At 34.1% G+C, this 17,258-nt stretch overlaps 1 protein-coding gene across 2 annotated transcripts in view; it reads right to left on the bottom strand.

The window, feature by feature from the left end:
• Nucleotides 1-2,149: 2,149 nt before the first annotated feature.
• LOC149806491 (transitional endoplasmic reticulum ATPase) overlaps nt 2,150-17,258 on the bottom strand; it is a 38,895-nt gene continuing 23,786 nt past the window's right edge. For both annotated transcript variants that reach the window (XM_089953811.1, XM_089953820.1), the window contains exons 13-19: nt 15,369-15,581; nt 14,116-14,200; nt 13,541-13,634; nt 12,156-12,285; nt 10,091-10,249; nt 9,207-9,364; nt 2,150-6,786 (exon numbers count right to left, since the gene is read on the bottom strand). In XM_089953811.1, the coding sequence (XP_089809937.1) occupies nt 6,690-6,786; nt 9,207-9,364; nt 10,091-10,249; nt 12,156-12,285; nt 13,541-13,634; nt 14,116-14,200; nt 15,369-15,581 (936 nt within the window). In that variant the 3' untranslated portion in view covers nt 2,150-6,689. The remainder of the gene's footprint in view (nt 6,787-9,206; nt 9,365-10,090; nt 10,250-12,155; nt 12,286-13,540; nt 13,635-14,115; nt 14,201-15,368; nt 15,582-17,258) is intronic.

Below are 17,258 nucleotides of genomic sequence, written 5' to 3'. Positions count from 1 at the left end.
CACAATGATTTATCTCAAGAAAATCCACAAAGCCTGGAGTTTAAACTATATAAGCAAACAATAAAGAACTAAAACCTTCATGCAAATTTTCTGTGACCTAGAACCAGAAGGTAAAAGGGACAAATGAGCGTGTCACCCTACTATGAAAAAACATCCACATGGAAACTAAAACTTGGATCATAATCTCAGCCATTGATGCTACCACAGCCACTTAAGTGTCTACCATGTTACTTCCCCCTAATATTGGCTCATCTGTGTTTTCCACTTGCTAAATGCTGGTCTGACCAGTCCCAATGCTGTTTCAAAAACTTTTGCTTTTGACCGTATCTGCATTTTAAAATGTAGAATTCATTATTGTTAGAGAAGTTTGCAGAATCATTACTCACAAAAACATTTCTGATGGTTGCAAACATTCCAGTGGAATACTGGTCAAAAGCCATCTTCTACATGATTGTCTGAAGGTAATATTGTGAAAGAAAATTTTCACTAATCCCAGATATTGCAATGCTTTTTATAGCTTATTACAAACTCTGTAAATTTTTGAAAATGACTTCCAAATATGTACTTAGAGCCAATTTGTGCAATTGTCTAATTTATAATATTTGCAGCCATGACAGACATTAAATGAATGGCCTATTCAAGTCCACTCTAAATGTGTCATTCATACAGTATAAACTTTTAGTGCAATTTTCCGAAAGAGGAACTTCAGCAATCACCAGTGAAATTCTCCAAAAAATGAAATACTTTTAAGTTAGCAATTAATGTATTTATGGACTTTTTGCTGAATCATCTGAATATACAATAAGAGAAACGATCCCAAAAGAATAAAATAAGCGTACTCCAAAACCGTTCCAGTTGGGAACATATTCCATAGATGGAATATTATAATAATAAAGCTCAAATGCTCCTTGATTTTGGTAAATGTTATTAGAATCTAATAAAAGTGTAATATTTGTGACCATTGCAGACAAAACCCATTATAGGCTAAAAAACGAGAAAATGGGTTGTTTGGGGCAAAAAGAACTATCCCATTCCCAAAAATACAACCACTCAAAACTCACAAATATCCTGGATCCCTCAACACCATTTTCTAAAGGAAAGTTTAGAGCAATATTCAAACCTACCAAGACAACATGTCTTTGTACCTAAAAGGGCTGAAAAACATTAATGTTTTAACTAGTAATCTTGCCTGTGATGAGGTCCATATAATGACGCTGTTTTTGCAACAAAAACCAAACCAACAGATTGTATTTTGATGCAAGAAATATTATTATCAGCCAATGGTCACGCAAAAATATTAAAAACATCAGTGGATCATATTTGAGCCACCATCGACTGTCACTACAAAGCAAAAGTTCATAACTATGATGCATCATAAATTTTGCATAAAATGAAAAGTAAAATGTGTCAGCAATTAAAGTTCTAATTGGGTCTTACATGTTTAATTTCATTCTTTTCCTGATTTCCATTCTTTCCTCACTAAAAGTAGTTTCCATCATATTAATGCTAAACAAAGATACTAAATTCCCACTAGATGCTCCCATTTATCAGTGCTAGCTGTGCAGAAATGTATTTGTATATAGTACGCAAATGTAATTCTTTCAATTATAGTACATCTTTATTGCTTTGCTTCTCTGGCAATAAGGTATTAACTGTAGCTACAGCACAGTGGTATAACATAAGCATTACATGCTTTTTCAAAGGTTATGGATATGCATGGGTAAATATTGCCAGAGTTTTTACCTTTAGCTCAGACATAACCTCACTTTAAAGACTCGAGTTTAAATAATATTTTGGGCTCTGCAAGTGATACTGACTTTTTTGTTTTACCACTTGACATTTGTCAAAATGATACCCGAACTGTACTCATTAGTGTTTGGTCAATGAAAAGAACAATACAAGAATTTAGTGTACAGGTTAGGTTTTAAAAGTAGGTTGCAGTGATCTGAAAGCCATGATACATGTCAAGAAATACTGGCTTGAATGTTTGGTGTCTGAAGTGATTCCAGGATAGATATATCAACAGAATAACATGTAGGTCTGGAGGCAGAATAAAAGTGCCATATTCTTTTGCTATGGTAGTGGTTGTAAAACTGAGACTTACTGTTACAAAGTCGACCTACATAAAAAAAATCCCAAGCACTTAACATGAATGTTGACTATTTTATTTTTTTTATTTTTTATCATTGGATATAATAGGGCAGGGCAACCAGATGAACTTGTCACCTTCAAACATTACACATTGTCTGCAACAGCACAATTCAGAGCACAAATTGGCTTGATCAGCCATTCACACACTCTGACACAGAAACCAAACCAGTTAGTGTTGTGAAGGTCATCTTAGAACTCAGGACAATTAAAAATAACACTTTTATATATTTAATGCAACCTGATGTCTTGTCCGCAACAGCATTTTCATATATTTAATGTAACATCTTGTCTGCAAAAGCACTTTCATATATTTAATGTAACTTTGTCTTGTCTGCAAGAGCACTTGCACTTTCATGTATTTAATGTCTTTTTTGTACAATTTAACTTGATGTCTGTACAACAGCAATTTCATATATTTTACATAATTTTATGTCTTGTCTGCAACAGCATTTACAGCACTTTCTTATATTTAAAGTAACTTTGTCTTGTTTGCAACAGCACTTTCAAATATTTAATGTTATTTAAGAATGACCGCTTGTAAAATGTAAAAAAAAAACTTTTCTAAAAATTAATATTCTGACCAAGCTTGGCTTCCAGTTGATCGAAATCTCTTAAAAGTTTGAAGGTTGGTATTCATTTTTTTCATGCTATTCTTTGATGAATCTCTCAAGTATGAAATTCAGCCAATTTGTATTTGTTCAACATCATATACTCCTCTTAGGAAAATAAACAAAGAAAATGAATTAGTATGACACAATTATTGCAGTCACATCAGTTTTCTACAAAAGAAAGCCTTTGTACCTAATTTGCAGCAATTCATGAATTGCTATAGGTTTCATAAGGTCTCGTATATGTTTTGTTGACTTCATCTTTTTTTCCATACGTTATTGTGATTTGCTGTTCTGTAAAACCAATTTTCTTATTCATCATTTAGTAAGAGACAGAAGTTGCGACAACATCGTTTTATGTCCAGTATTTGCTAGAGCTCACAGTACTGTTACACCCAGATAAAAAGCAGCATCACACCCAGTCTTTCCCAGAGCTCACAGCACTGTATACTTCACTAAAATGAAGCATCACATTCATGACATCATTTTATACCCCGTCTTGTCCAGAGCTCATAGTACTATGTTGCTCCCAAATGCAGTATTACACTGATAACAACACATTATTTTAATATGTACAGTAGTCATTGATGTTTTTAAAAAGTTGATGACTATAAGACTTGATATTTTGAAAGCTTCCGCACCACTATCACTGCTGTGAAAAAAGTGACAACTGTCTCAGTATCTGCTATTGCAAACAAAACAGAAAAGCAGGAGAAAATTTGAAAAATCAGTTAAATGAGAGAACTGTTACAAGGCAGAACTGTAACTGTGATATTAAAAAAAGACTAGACTGAATGTAAAAGAAAACTAACATGTATCTACTTTAAGACATGTTATTTTCCATCAAAGATTAAGAATACTGCCAGACGTAGGCACTAAAAAGTAAACTGACAAATAACTTAATTTCTCTCCAAACAAGTATTTAACATATATAATCAATGAAGTATAGGTGCCATAATAGATTACATAAATACATATTGAGGGCTTTAAGTTTAAAAAATTTAATGTCAATACATTCTGATATCAGACTTTCCTCCACGCTGATGTTGCTATGGAACTCAGCCCTTCATTCTGTGATTATGTACAATGACATATAAAGGTTACAGCATTGTCTTGTCTAATAAAAATTTGTTAGACTAATGCTATTTCAAATTATAAATAAAAATAAACACTAAAGGCATACTCTTACTAAACAACTCTGGTATGTTAAACCACATCTTTCTGCTGTCAATGCAAAGTTTAATTGTATTGGAAACTTATGAAAAATAGAAATAACCAGGACACTTCAAACTGAAACTTGTGTGGAAGAAATACACCAAAATGAAAAATAAATGGACCCTTATAAAAAAAATCATCCCTCTATATTTAGGGAGGGGTCTTAGTAAAACATACTTGAGATCCTGGAATACAATTTAAAATTCTGTATTATTTTCATATGAACTCCATGTAATCAGATCACCCTGGTCTTTAATTATACAAAACTGCCTTCCTTGGGTACCATGCATATTTAAACAGAATAACCCTTACTGTATAGTGTCATTATATTGTTTGTCATAGTGATTGCATAATATACTTTTGTCATCAATACATTACGTATAGATATTTACAAATTTAAATAATTGCAGCATATGGGATTCTTCCAGCATTTTACAGGTAGGATAATAGGATTCTGATATTTCTCTCATGAGGAAATTTCTGAACTTGCAACAACCAAACCAATAGTATAATATATAATCTGTGTGCAAGTTTTCTGCTTCTATCCTGCACAAACTTTTCTGTTTGAAAAACACTATTCCAACAATGAAAACAGGAGTCCAAGTGGATTCTCCTGGATTTGTTATGATCTTTAGCATTTTTAATTGTTTCTGATGGCAGCAATATTGGATGGCAGATCAGTATCAATGTGTAAATTTTAAAAGTCTTATGCCAAGATATTTTTTGTGAAATTCACTGCAGTTGACTGGTTTTTTAGATGAAGGCATTTAAATGTTTATTGTACGGTAATAACAATGGCCATGTTTAATAATGGATTTCCATCTTTTGTACAAAACAAAGATTTTATGCAAGGATGCTTTCTGTCAATCTTGATTAAATTCTCTTGAGCAGTTGTTTGAAAAGAATACATTTTATGTTTTATTTTAGTATTAGTTAAGTTGGCCAAATTTAATAGTACATAAGCATAAGTAGTAAAATCTTCAAAGGCCTCGCCAAAATATCATCTGTCAGGTATGGTCAAATTCAAAAGTTACGAGTAGTGCCATTATTGACAGCTGAATGATTATCATATGTACAAATTGAAAAATTCGTCCATACCCTAATGTTTTCTGTTGATTTTGTCAAGTTCTTTTCAATGATTTGTGAGAAGGCTTCTTAAGAGTTTTTCTATATTTAGTAATGGCAGTCATATTTAATAATGGATCGTCATAATTTGTATGAACTTTAGAGGCTTCATGCTTGGATACTTTGTCAAATTTTGCTGCAAGGATTTTCAAAGAAGTCATTAAAAGATTGCTCTATTTTTAGTAATAGCACCCATATCTAATGTCATATCTGCATCATTTGTACAAAACTGAAACATCTACATGTACAACTGCTGTCAGATTGTTTTTATATTCTGTTATATTTTCAGGGCAGTGGCCATATCTAACTGCAATTTGGCATCATCAAGAAAATCCTGACAGGCCTTCATGCTAGAATGCTTCGAAATCTTGTAAAATTCTACTGACAGTTTTGATAAGAATTAGTTTAAAGGTTCTTTTTTTCTCACAAATGGCAGCCTTATCTTCCTGTGAATCAGCATCATTTTGTAAATACTTAAGGTCTTCATGCCAGGATAGTGGATGTCAAATCTGGTAAATTTCTGTTAAGCAATTTCAGAAATGTCATTTAAAAGTATTCTATTTTTACTAACAGCAGCTATACTGATTGTGGATCAATATCATTTTCATAAATTTGAAAGGATTTCATGCCAGGATGCTCTGTCAAGTTTGGTTGAAACTAGTTCAGAGGATTTTTGGAAAAAGTTGAAAATAGTAATTGCTGACAGAAGACAAACAACTTAGGTCAAAGAGGCATTCAAGTGTATTATAGAATGAACTTAGTTTTGTACAGACTTGGAGGATTTCTGACAGAAGACAAATTAGGTAAAAGGCAAGTGTTATAGAATGAAATGTCTTAGAATAATGCCCTGTATGATACAAAATCCATAAAGGGTTGAGGAAATACATGCAAAAGAAAATACTTGAACTAAAACCTAAACAATTTTTTTTATATGTCTGTGAACTTGACTGCAAGGTAACAGAATGAACTGTTGTAGCTTCATACTGAATCATGTCAAGCATGAAAATAATCCATCAAGGAATTTAGGAAATATATGCAAATAAAAATTTAACCAAAACTTTCACAAATTCTTGAACCACCTAAAGAGAAAAAGTGACTGCTATGTCTCACTTTCCCACTAATGTGAGCTCAACAAAACACCATACATTCTGTCAAGGCTTAGATTAGCTGAATAATTTAAGTCAAATGGCATAGAAAAAACAATAAAGGTACATTTTCAACATTAACGCATCACCTTCTTTGTTCCTTAATTTCCTGCACTCTGTTAAAATGACATCAAGATTTCAACAAATAATGATACAATCTTTAACTTTCCAATGGATCAAATAAAAAAAAGCTGCAATGGAATGACAAACTGACATGTATCTTTCTTTCCAGTGAGCATGACAATGTGACCAGCAACAAGCTATACAGATACTTTCAAAAAAATGCAAATTCATACATTGTACTTAAATGTAAATGAAAGTTTTTATTCAAACAAAGTCGAATTACTGTGTCCATATTGAAATCTGAATCATCACATATTTATTTTTGTCCACATGTATTCACCATGTAATTGGTGACAATAAAGTGGGAATGAAATCCTTGAAATTAGCTATACAAATCATCATCTCCATCATCTGCAAAGTTGCCCTGATTGCCACCTTGACTTGGGTTTTGGCCAGATCCTGAGGCACCACCTGGGAATCTGTACAGAAAAGAAGACCAATTTTGTATTAACTGAAGTTTAAACTCACAAATTTAACTCTAACATTGTTATTTTTACAAACAAAGTTCTGCAAACTCTACGTCTTACTTGTAAACTGCACCATAATACAAATTCCCTATTTAGGGCATTCAGAAGAAAAAAATACAAGGCATAGCGGCACTGAAGATTACGTGTGTAAATAGATGCAGCTAACAGGAAACTTTTCCATTTCTAGTTAGTTCTCAGTGTTGTATTCAGAATTTTGCAAAAGTGGGGTGCTCCCCCTCCCTCAGCCTAAAATGGGGTGGGGTAGGAGGTGTAAAGCAGTAAGGATTGAAAAGTAACATGTTGGCCAAATATAAATTTTGTTTCTGCATCAAATGCAATCATTATTTAGTGCCAGGACCCTTGCAAAGAAGTCAGTAATCTGCCTCAATGCATATGCATAAATGTACATAAATATATGGATGATAGATTCTCACACAGAATGCACTGAGATATCAATTGGAGAACACTTCTTGACAATGCAATGGCTATTTACACAAGTGCAAAGCCACAACAAAACTGGTCATTCCTAAATTTGGCAATTATTGGTTGTTTTTTTTTACAGATCTGGATGAATATAATTCAAGTTAATTTTGTGATTTTTCCTGTCCTTCATTCCAATTTTGTTTTTTGGGGGAGGGTGGGGGCTAAGGAGTGGTTTAAAGCAGACACCATTTAAGATCACACACATCTCATCTTTTTTCACACAAGTTCAAGTCTCAGCCTGACCAATGTGCATACATCAGAAAGCTCGCCTGTAGCTTCCAGTGGGTCACTGGATGTTCCTCCACCAAAATATACTGGTGACCATTTATAGCTTATCATGTGCTGAAACTTCTTGTTGTAACAAGCAACAGCATTATTCTTGTTTTTGCAGAAGTTCAGAAATCCTGCAGACTAATTTCACGAAAGATCTTTTCCCAATCTAATGCAGATTAATGAATTGGGATTAGAAGTATTTCAAGTGGTAGCAAAAGTCCCTTGAAAGGACTGGCTTCTACTTGCAAAAAAGAACATCCTGGAATTCGAGATATATTTTCTTCTTTTTAACTGCAGAGAGTTGAAACCATCTTGGATATTCTTCAAAAATAACAAGATCTTCAAATTTGTGGTGGATACATTGGATGTCAGGGCCAAAAAGACATAAGAAAGTCATCTACTGGAAAATGTGGATAGGACTTCCTTTTTGAAGGAGTAACAATGAGATTTTTAAGATGGCTGCTATGTTGCTATACTGAATCTCAAACTGACACCATTTCCATTTAGGACATCTAGACATCATAAAAAGTCTTTTGGTGAAAGAAAATTATCAATATAACAAGTCTTGAAGAAGTAATGATAACAACATTATTTTTAAGATTCCCATGCCACTCAAACTATACAGCATGAAGTAGTCATTACATTTCTAAATGACATTACCCCGCCAGCCCATAAACATGAGGCAAGGGCTACATGATCTCTTAACAGTGCTCAAAATAATTCTCAAGTATTCATATAAACATTTTAAAAATCTACTTTGGCAATATAAGAGCCATCTGTTCTTAAATTACCAATATTTTAAGCTCAAAAGACATGTAAAACTTCTACTTCCTCCTTATTCAAAAACTTCTGTTGAGCAGCTACTTATCTTAATGCACATTTTAACTATCTGATTAAATCTCTAAAACACAAGTATTTTACAGAAAATACATTCAAAAGGTTCCAGATATATCTTGCCTTCCTCTGCATGCATCTTATTGCAACTTGGTTGAAACATGTTCACAGAACATGAATACTTGACAAGCCTTTCTTGTAATGAATGTGTGTATGCTTTAAGAATTTTTCTGTCATATCACTACGATGTCTGCAGTGTGGCAGTTAATAGTGATGTCTAGCACTAGGGCATCATGCCGCAGACATGTTGCATGATGTCCCACCCAGTCACATTATCCTGACACTAGGTCAACCAGTCATATTACTAACCTCTTAATGCTGAGTGCCAAATGAGGCAGCTATTAGTACCATTTTTATAACTGTGACTTATTATGAATGAATTCCTTGCTAAACTATCTTTAAACCCAAGTTAATGAAGCAAGAAATATAGCTAACAATGACCAACATCTGGTTTCTTGCAGCCAATATTAAACAGGAAGCTAACTTGAATGAAAATCTTAAAGTTGCTGAAGTAGATCATACAGACCCACTTTCTGTGGAACTGAGGTGTGCTAGTCAAAAGACAATAACACACAATGTTGTTACGACCTGCAGTCAAAATCCAAAAGAAAATTACCAAAATGCAAAGCTCAACCAAGGTGGGATGTTGAAATGGGGATGTATACGCTGATGGAAAAGGTAAATATTTTATGGCCCTTCCACATAAAATCCTACAAACATACCTAAAAGCACCACCAAATCCACGGCTCTGTTGTAATGTTTGAGCGAACATTTCGTATTTGCGTATGTCATTGTCTGTGACAGACCTCCTGGCAAACTTCATGGCCTCTTCAAAATGAACTCGGGTGATTTCTGGGACTGGGTCATAATCATCCATTTCCTGAAAGAAGAAACACATCACAATACAGTATTGGAAACAAATAAAGGGGATGCTACATGTGCCAAGAGAAGATATACAATGAAGAGGATCAGTGACCCTTGACTAGCAATCTAGCAAAAATAGCAGGGATATTGTTGTTGTTGTAATGGCGTTTAACGCCATTTTCAGCACAAGATAGGCTATACATGGCGGCCAATAAGGCTGTTTTGAAATACATCTTTCAACTGATCATCTCTGTTAAATGGCCAAAAATGCTGGTCCCAACAAGGTATAGTTTAAGGATGTTTTACTGTTTTTTTCAAAATCTATGACTAAGATAGGTTACAGTTTGGAGTATAACCTACCATGCAACTATCTCTTCTTAGGGCAACAAAATACTGCACATTTCAGGTTCCGTAGGTTTTTAAAATTAGAGTAGGCAGGTCAGTTTTCTTTCTTTTCTTTTAAACATTATATGTATTTAATTTGAATTTTTTTTTACCATGGGGGAAAGAACTGCTATGATTCACAAATAGCGACGGATGGTCAGCCAACAGGAAACACAAATATTCTGTTGTCTGGCCTAATGGGTAACTTCTAAAAGATGAAATACAATAAAAACCAAGAAAACCTATCTCTTTTTGAGAGAATGCATCTAAAAAAGCATTTATTGCTAAATGTCCTCTTGCATAAGACTAAATGTATGGATAAGAGGTAACTTAAACCCAAACCATTCTCTGAACCTACCATATCTTGATCTGGGTTCTGGGCTCGCTGCTTCTCCATCCTGATCTCTGCCTCAATAGACATCCTAATGGCCAGCTTGCAGGCTCGCTGGCAGATCTCAGTCAAGTCAGCACCACTAAATCCATGGGTCACTTTGGCCAAGTAATCAAGGTCAACATCCTTTGTTAAGGAAAGAACAAAAATTATATAATTGTCAAATTTAAGGTGATTGGGGAATATATTGACTGATATTTCATTTGTAACTCAGGTACCGGTATACTGCCTTTATCATCCTGAAACTTTCACAGAGGATACTAAGAAACCCTACTTCTGTCCATCTGTCTTTCCTAATATAACTATCTTATTTAGAACTGGAGGGTAGAAATTCAGACATGGTATAGAGATTGCCCAAGTGATAATCACCTGCAACCAGGGTGTAGTTTTGAGTCTCTCTCATGGGTTTCTGAGATGCGGTCAGATGTCAAAATATTTGTTTTTAAAAAAAGATGCTGCTGAAGTGATGCTTTGGAGTAATTTTTCAACAATCTGTAAAACACACCATCATTGTACCAGGACTTGCAAAATATATAATGGATTGTTAGTTATTTCTGTGTCAAGTAGTTGGCTTAATGGATTGTTTCCAAAGGCAATTAGAGAACCCTAGTATGAATGACCTTTCTTTTCACAGGGTTAAATACCATCCAGTTTCTGTAGAACATTCTGTACACCCCCCACACAAGTGTTTCACACAGAAGTACCAATGGTAGACCGAGAAGTTGCAGGCCCTGGGAATGTCACCCTCTTCAGTAAGGATGGACTGAAAGAACTTCATTGATACAACAGTTAATCTGGAATGTTGTCGCTAAAAGCTTGATGTTAGACATGATTTCAATGGCCATTTTCCAGCACACAGAAAACAGCTTATTCTGTCCCACCATGGTATCCATTGGACATGCATGGGAGTCTGTCCCACCATGGTAGCCATTGGACATGCATGGAAGTCTGTCCCACGACTCATAAATGGCATAAGTAATGAACAGGGCAGCACAACAGATGCTGTCCAAGGCCCTGACAGTAGCACTTAATTGAAACCTTGCGAAAAGAGCTGTATTTCTCTTCACTTGCCTTTTAAAAAGCACTACAAAGCCACACTGAGCTCACAGCCATTTTCTTCCAACCGCCCTTTAAAACCACATGGAGGAAGTATGTAAGAAGATGGCTAATGGAACAAACCTACCCCAGGCACAACATCAGAGACAGAGAATGAAAACCCTTAGAACATATCAGCAAGAAAAGCAGTCATACAGACTCTTTACATGCAAGGATAGTTTCTGACACCAAATGTAGATGTAAAGCTGAGAATGGGATTGTTTTCAGCTCCTTTTCTTTCCACAAGAGCCTCCTTTAAACACTTAAGCTAATTTTTTATCACTGAGATTAATCTAGAGAGTGCACAGATCTAAGGTAAGATATGACACATGGATATTTAAGCGATTGCTTTACCAAGCTTCCATAAAGGCAGGCTTGACATATAACCCTGTAATAGGTCAGAGTTTACAGTGTAGCTCCAGACCTGGAAAAAAAATGCAATTTATTGTCTGCAAAGGCTGTCATGGGATTCACATAGTTTGTTCGGTGACAGCTTCAAATATTACTAATAAAATTATAGACAACTGTTCCAGTAAAACGTACCTAGGATGCAGCGAAGGCACTTTTAATGTGGGGTACTCATCCACAGATGCAATTTAGAATTTTCTTTTCATTTTAATATGAACTCTGTGAAATCAAAGTACCCAGGCATGTATTTTAAAAAACTGCCTTCCTTGCGTACCATGTATGTTTAAATGGAAAAGCCCTAACTATACTGAATGAATGTAAAAAGCTTCATTTGTGTTAACATATAAAGACAAACTAAGTCAAAGACAAATAAACAAATAAACTTTAAAAGTCTTTCTAAAAATGATTTTTATATGACACTGCTAAAGATCTAATCATAAACTAGGTGATATTTTGTACAATTATATTATGAGAGAAGTTATCCTGAAATGAGTCCAAAACATGTACCTCTACTGTGAATGATACTCACTTTGGCAATAGGTGATTTCCTGAGATTTGCCTTGAGGATCTGTATACGAGACTTCTCATCAGGAAGAGGTATGTAGATCAGTTGATCCAGACGTCCAGGTCGCAAGATGGCTGGGTCAATTATATCTGGCCTGAAAGATAATTCTGACATATGAAACCTATAAAATTGCAATGCAGCCCTCCAATTTTATTGTTTAGTGAATTATTCTGTGTCAGCATAACAACAAAATGCAGTTTTAACAGACACATTATTCTGCTAAATACTGAAAAGCTTCTATATAAGTTCATCAAATTCTTTCAGTGCTTTTTTTTTCTTTTTAAATAAAGCTGTGTAGATGTTTCTAATAATGGCCACCACTTCTGATGGTGGGGGAGCATCATTTCTAAAAATATGAAAGGCTTCATGCTAGGACAAGATCTGTAAAATTGTGGTCAAATTCTGCTTGGTCACTATTTAGATAAGTTATTACAAGTTTTTCTATTTTTAGAACAAGCAGCAATATTTGATGGCATATTACAACATGTGTACAATCTTAAGATCCCTTCCTGCAAAGATAACCTGCCAAATTTAATAAAATTCTGTTTAGTGGGTTTTAAGATTTCATTTAAAGGATTGTCTATATTTAGTAATGGTGGTCATAATAAATGTCAGATTGGCATTATCTGAACAAATTTGAAAGACCTTAATGCCAGGAAACTTTCTTTCAAATTTGGTCAAATTTTGCTGAGTGGTTCGATAAAAGTTGTTAAAAGGTTTTTCTATTTTTAGTATTGGTTGCCATATTTGATGTCAAATTGGAATCATTTGTACAAATTAAGAAGAGCTTCATGCCAGGATGTCGTCTGTCAAATGTGGTTAAATCCTGTGCAGCAGTTCTTGAGACATTTTTTACATAAACTGTAAAAGGACAATACATGATGGACAAATGACAATACCAGAAATGCACTTGTTCTTATGACCAGGTGAGCGAAACAGAAGGTTTCATCCCCAATCCTAACTTTAAGAACAAAAGTTGCAGAAATGAAATTCAATACTCATTTCTTTGCTGAGAGTGGTTGTTATTGTAGTCGCATCACCACTTTCAAAAACATCTTTGGTTATGTTTGATTTCTAATGGAAAATGTCTAACCATATACAGAAATATTACCATGAATATTAATAAAGCAATATATTAATATAACTGATTTATAAATGTAGTAAACTGAAATGACAACAAAGTTTGCTTCTAATCTCAAACCCGCATGTTAAACTTCCATGGAAGAATTCATGTTTCTTATTTTGAGTGGCTCATAATGGTAGAAGGCCCAAAAGCAAATTTATGGAAATTTCTTTGTTATTTCTGAAGATGGTATACAAGGTATACAAGTTTCTCACAGATTAAATACCTATTTGTTGCACCAATGATGAAAACGTTTTTCTTTGCACTCATGCCATCCATTTCTGTGAGCAGCTGGTTGATTACTCTGTCAGCAGCTCCACCTATCAAAAAAAGTCATATTCAAGTTACCTAAATTACTTAAATACAAGAAACCATACATTTCACATACCTTATTCTTCCTTATGTCGGTGATACAAATGAAACAATGCAAAATACAGACAGAGACTAAAAATTATGGTTTCTGTATGAGTAACCAGTATAGTGTAACAAAGTAATCAATTTCATAGCAAAGTAATCCAGGAGTGAGGTAATCAAACTGCCAAAGGACAGCACAAAGTAATCAAAATTTACAGTAACAACCAAAATAATCAAATCAGTTTGTGCTTGAAAATTTACAGCATTTATGACCAATAACTTTGAAGATCATGAATCCTAAACGTTTTATAAATCTTATTATGTCTTGAAAGTTTGAAGAATTTAAAACCAGACAAATTCAAAAGCATGAGTGGTCTCAACTTCAAAAAGTTAATGTTGTATTACTATTAAAAGTACAAACTCTAACTAGAAATCTAAGTATTTTACCTCCATCACCAACACTCCCTCCTCTGGCCTTTGCAATAGAATCTAATTCATCAAAGAAAAGAACACAGGGGGCTGCCTGGCGGGCCTGAGAGGAACAATAAAATAAAATAAATGCTCTTAATCATTTTGCAAGGCTTTTCATGTTGTAAAACCTTTGAAATTCTGATTTTCCATTAGCCAAGGGCAAATTACTTTTCAAATGCACAAGCAAATTCTCAAATACACATCAACTGATGAGAACAAATATAATAACAATCTGGTAACTTCCTTTCTCTGACACTGTTAATGAACATCTTCATAAAACATACTATGATGATATATGAACGATTTTTCTCTTGAATGAAATATCGTAATCTTTAAAAAGATATGTTACTTTTGCTGAAAAAGTATCAATCTAAGCTAACAAGTAAAGATTTAAAATTATTTTGCCATTAAGAATGTAAACCTTATAGAAATTTTGAAGGATTAGTAAGGGAAAAATGTTACTAAAATGTCTTAAATGAATGTCAACATTAAAAATAGACATCAAATTGCTAACAAAGGTTTGACACATACAGGCAACATTTAATGTTTTCCTTTTATTATCAACCCATCATCACACTGACAGAATACATTCAGTCTGCTGGATATGATTTTGTAAACAGCCTTCAAGCAGTGTTCCTTTCAGAAATAGGCAAAAATGGAGGGCCCTACCATGTCAAACAGTGGGATTTCTTTTCAATTTGCAAAAACTCAAACACACATCATCAGAAGCTCCTGCTACAAGCCTTCAATATTGGAATTATGCTTTTTGAGAAACCATTCCCTTCTAAACTTTATTCTTGACACTTGTCTAAATGTTTGTTCTCTGTATACTTACTTTGTAAAATATGCAGCCATTTTTTCCCCTGAAAATTGCATCCTCTCTTCTTTACATTATCTATCTTTGATCACTGACCATTTGCTCGAGATTGGTATCCAAGCCATATAAAATCAGCAGACAATTTTGACAGCCCATTAAACTGATTGAAAGCCTGCTTCTCGATCTCTGAGCAAACTATATTCAGTAAGCCATCTTAGTGCTTGATTCAGTCTGAAATCAACTGTAATGATCTTTTATCTTTACCTTATGGGAAATTTATTACATGTCCTACATGTGCATAAAAACTTTCTTGTGCTAAAGATGAAACTAAGGGTCAATAGCACAGCTGAAAATGAACACTGTCTAAAGGATACTTTCGAAAATGTAGATATTTTTTCTCAGTAATATTTACCTTGTCAAATATATCACGAACATTTGCTTCAGATTCACCAAACCACATGGTAAGCAGCTCTGGACCCTTAATAGAAATGAAGTTGGCCTGACACTCATTGGCAATGGCTTTAGCCAAAAGAGTCTTACCACATCCTGGGGGGCCATAGAACAGAACACCTTTTGATGGAGTCATACCAAACTTCAGGAACTTCTCTGGATGTTCCACTGGGTACTGAAAAATAACAATGACAACATATTTATATCTGCACCTTTGCTGATATACTGTGACAGGTCATATTCATTTATACAAAGATGAATTCATCTGCCTGCCATTATCTTCCTTGTAACCTGTACTCTGTCTTACACTGGTTGAGGGAGGGTGTTCATAGTTTGTATGTTTCAGTAGGATGAGTAGATTACAATAAAGTACACTAAAGGATACAAATCCTACACAAAGTCCCAGCAGAATGAATGGTAGGGGTGGGGGGTGCGGTCAAAGGCCACATACTCTCAGGTAATATTATCTACACTGACTGAGGGGGCATGTTTAACTAGGTTGAGTAGATAACAATGAAGGTTTCAAATTCTGGATACAGAAATTAGTGAAGGCATGAGGAAGAGGGGAAGGACAAATTTAAATCTGAAAAAGCATGGTCAGGGCTTTCATCTCTAGCTTTTATTCTTAAAATGAAGAAAATTACTATTTAATTTTTCCGCTGAGAGAAAACTTTCAACATTTATCAGTATCATGATTCATTAAGTTATATTATTTATAAGTGTAAGAGTTTCTTTTCATATATGCTGTTCATAATCAAACTATCATATAATTTTCTTAATTTGTGATTTTTTAGATTTTGTTTTAAATGTAGATTTTAATTTTTTTGTCATATCACTACGTTGTCTGCAGTGTGACAGATTATAGTGATGTCTAGCACTAGGGCATCATGCTGCACACAGCCACATTATCCTCACACCAGGCCAATCAGTCTTAACACCAACCTCTTAATGCTGAGCGCCAAGTGTGGCAGCTCCTTGTATCTTTGTTTTAAAGTCTTTGGCATAACTCCGCAGTTTTGACATTACTTTCCAAGATTCCAGGATTTTCTTTTATATCAATATGGAATTTTTTGATACCTATATCTGGTTATTTGTGAACGCATGAGTAAGTATGTATGCATTAGTAGTTAATGACACTTCAGCACAACAATGACTACAAAGTGTCATTTAAAAACAAAGTTCTAATAATAAAAATGACAAAGTACACACAAATATTTAGGAAGATAACCCTTCCAAAAACTTTAAATATTAAGTACTACAAAAGATAACATGTTAAAATACTGTAAAATGTATACAAAATAAATATGATGGTAAAAAAATATAAATCGTTAAAAATATATTGCCAACATTTTTTTTATATATATAAACCATTTTCCCTCAAAAAGTTTCTCTGGAGGTATTTATTAAAAAAGTTCCTTAATTTATTTCACCAAAAAATTCTACCCCACAGGGTGCAAGTCAATATACTCAACAAGAATGTGTTCCATGGTATTCATTCTGGTCAAGGTCAATTCATCAGCACAATGCCAACTCATCTCTGGGACTCATTCTCTACAATACCAACCTCCAAACATGGGTCTGATTTTATAAGCTTGTTTGTGGAGTTTTCATTTTACATATTTTGCCAAGTAAACTGAACATACCGATTTATATATTTTAAGTCACTATATGGAATCTCCCACCTGGAAACAGATCAATGCAACAGAGCTCTGGCTGCTTTGTCTGCACTTTCATCACCCGTAATTAATTAAATGTGACTAAGTGGCCAACAGTACTATATACCTTTTAATAGACCTGTATGTACAAATCACAATTCCACAATATCTGGGATATTTGAAGCAGGTGAGAAAAA

Source organism: Sinohyriopsis cumingii, chromosome 1 (genome assembly GCF_028554795.1).
Source record: "Sinohyriopsis cumingii isolate HCF-2022 chromosome 1, ASM2855479v2, whole genome shotgun sequence".
NCBI classification, from domain to species: domain Eukaryota; kingdom Metazoa; phylum Mollusca; class Bivalvia; order Unionida; family Unionidae; genus Sinohyriopsis; species Sinohyriopsis cumingii.
This window is presented reverse-complemented; position numbering and strand designations above follow the sequence as displayed.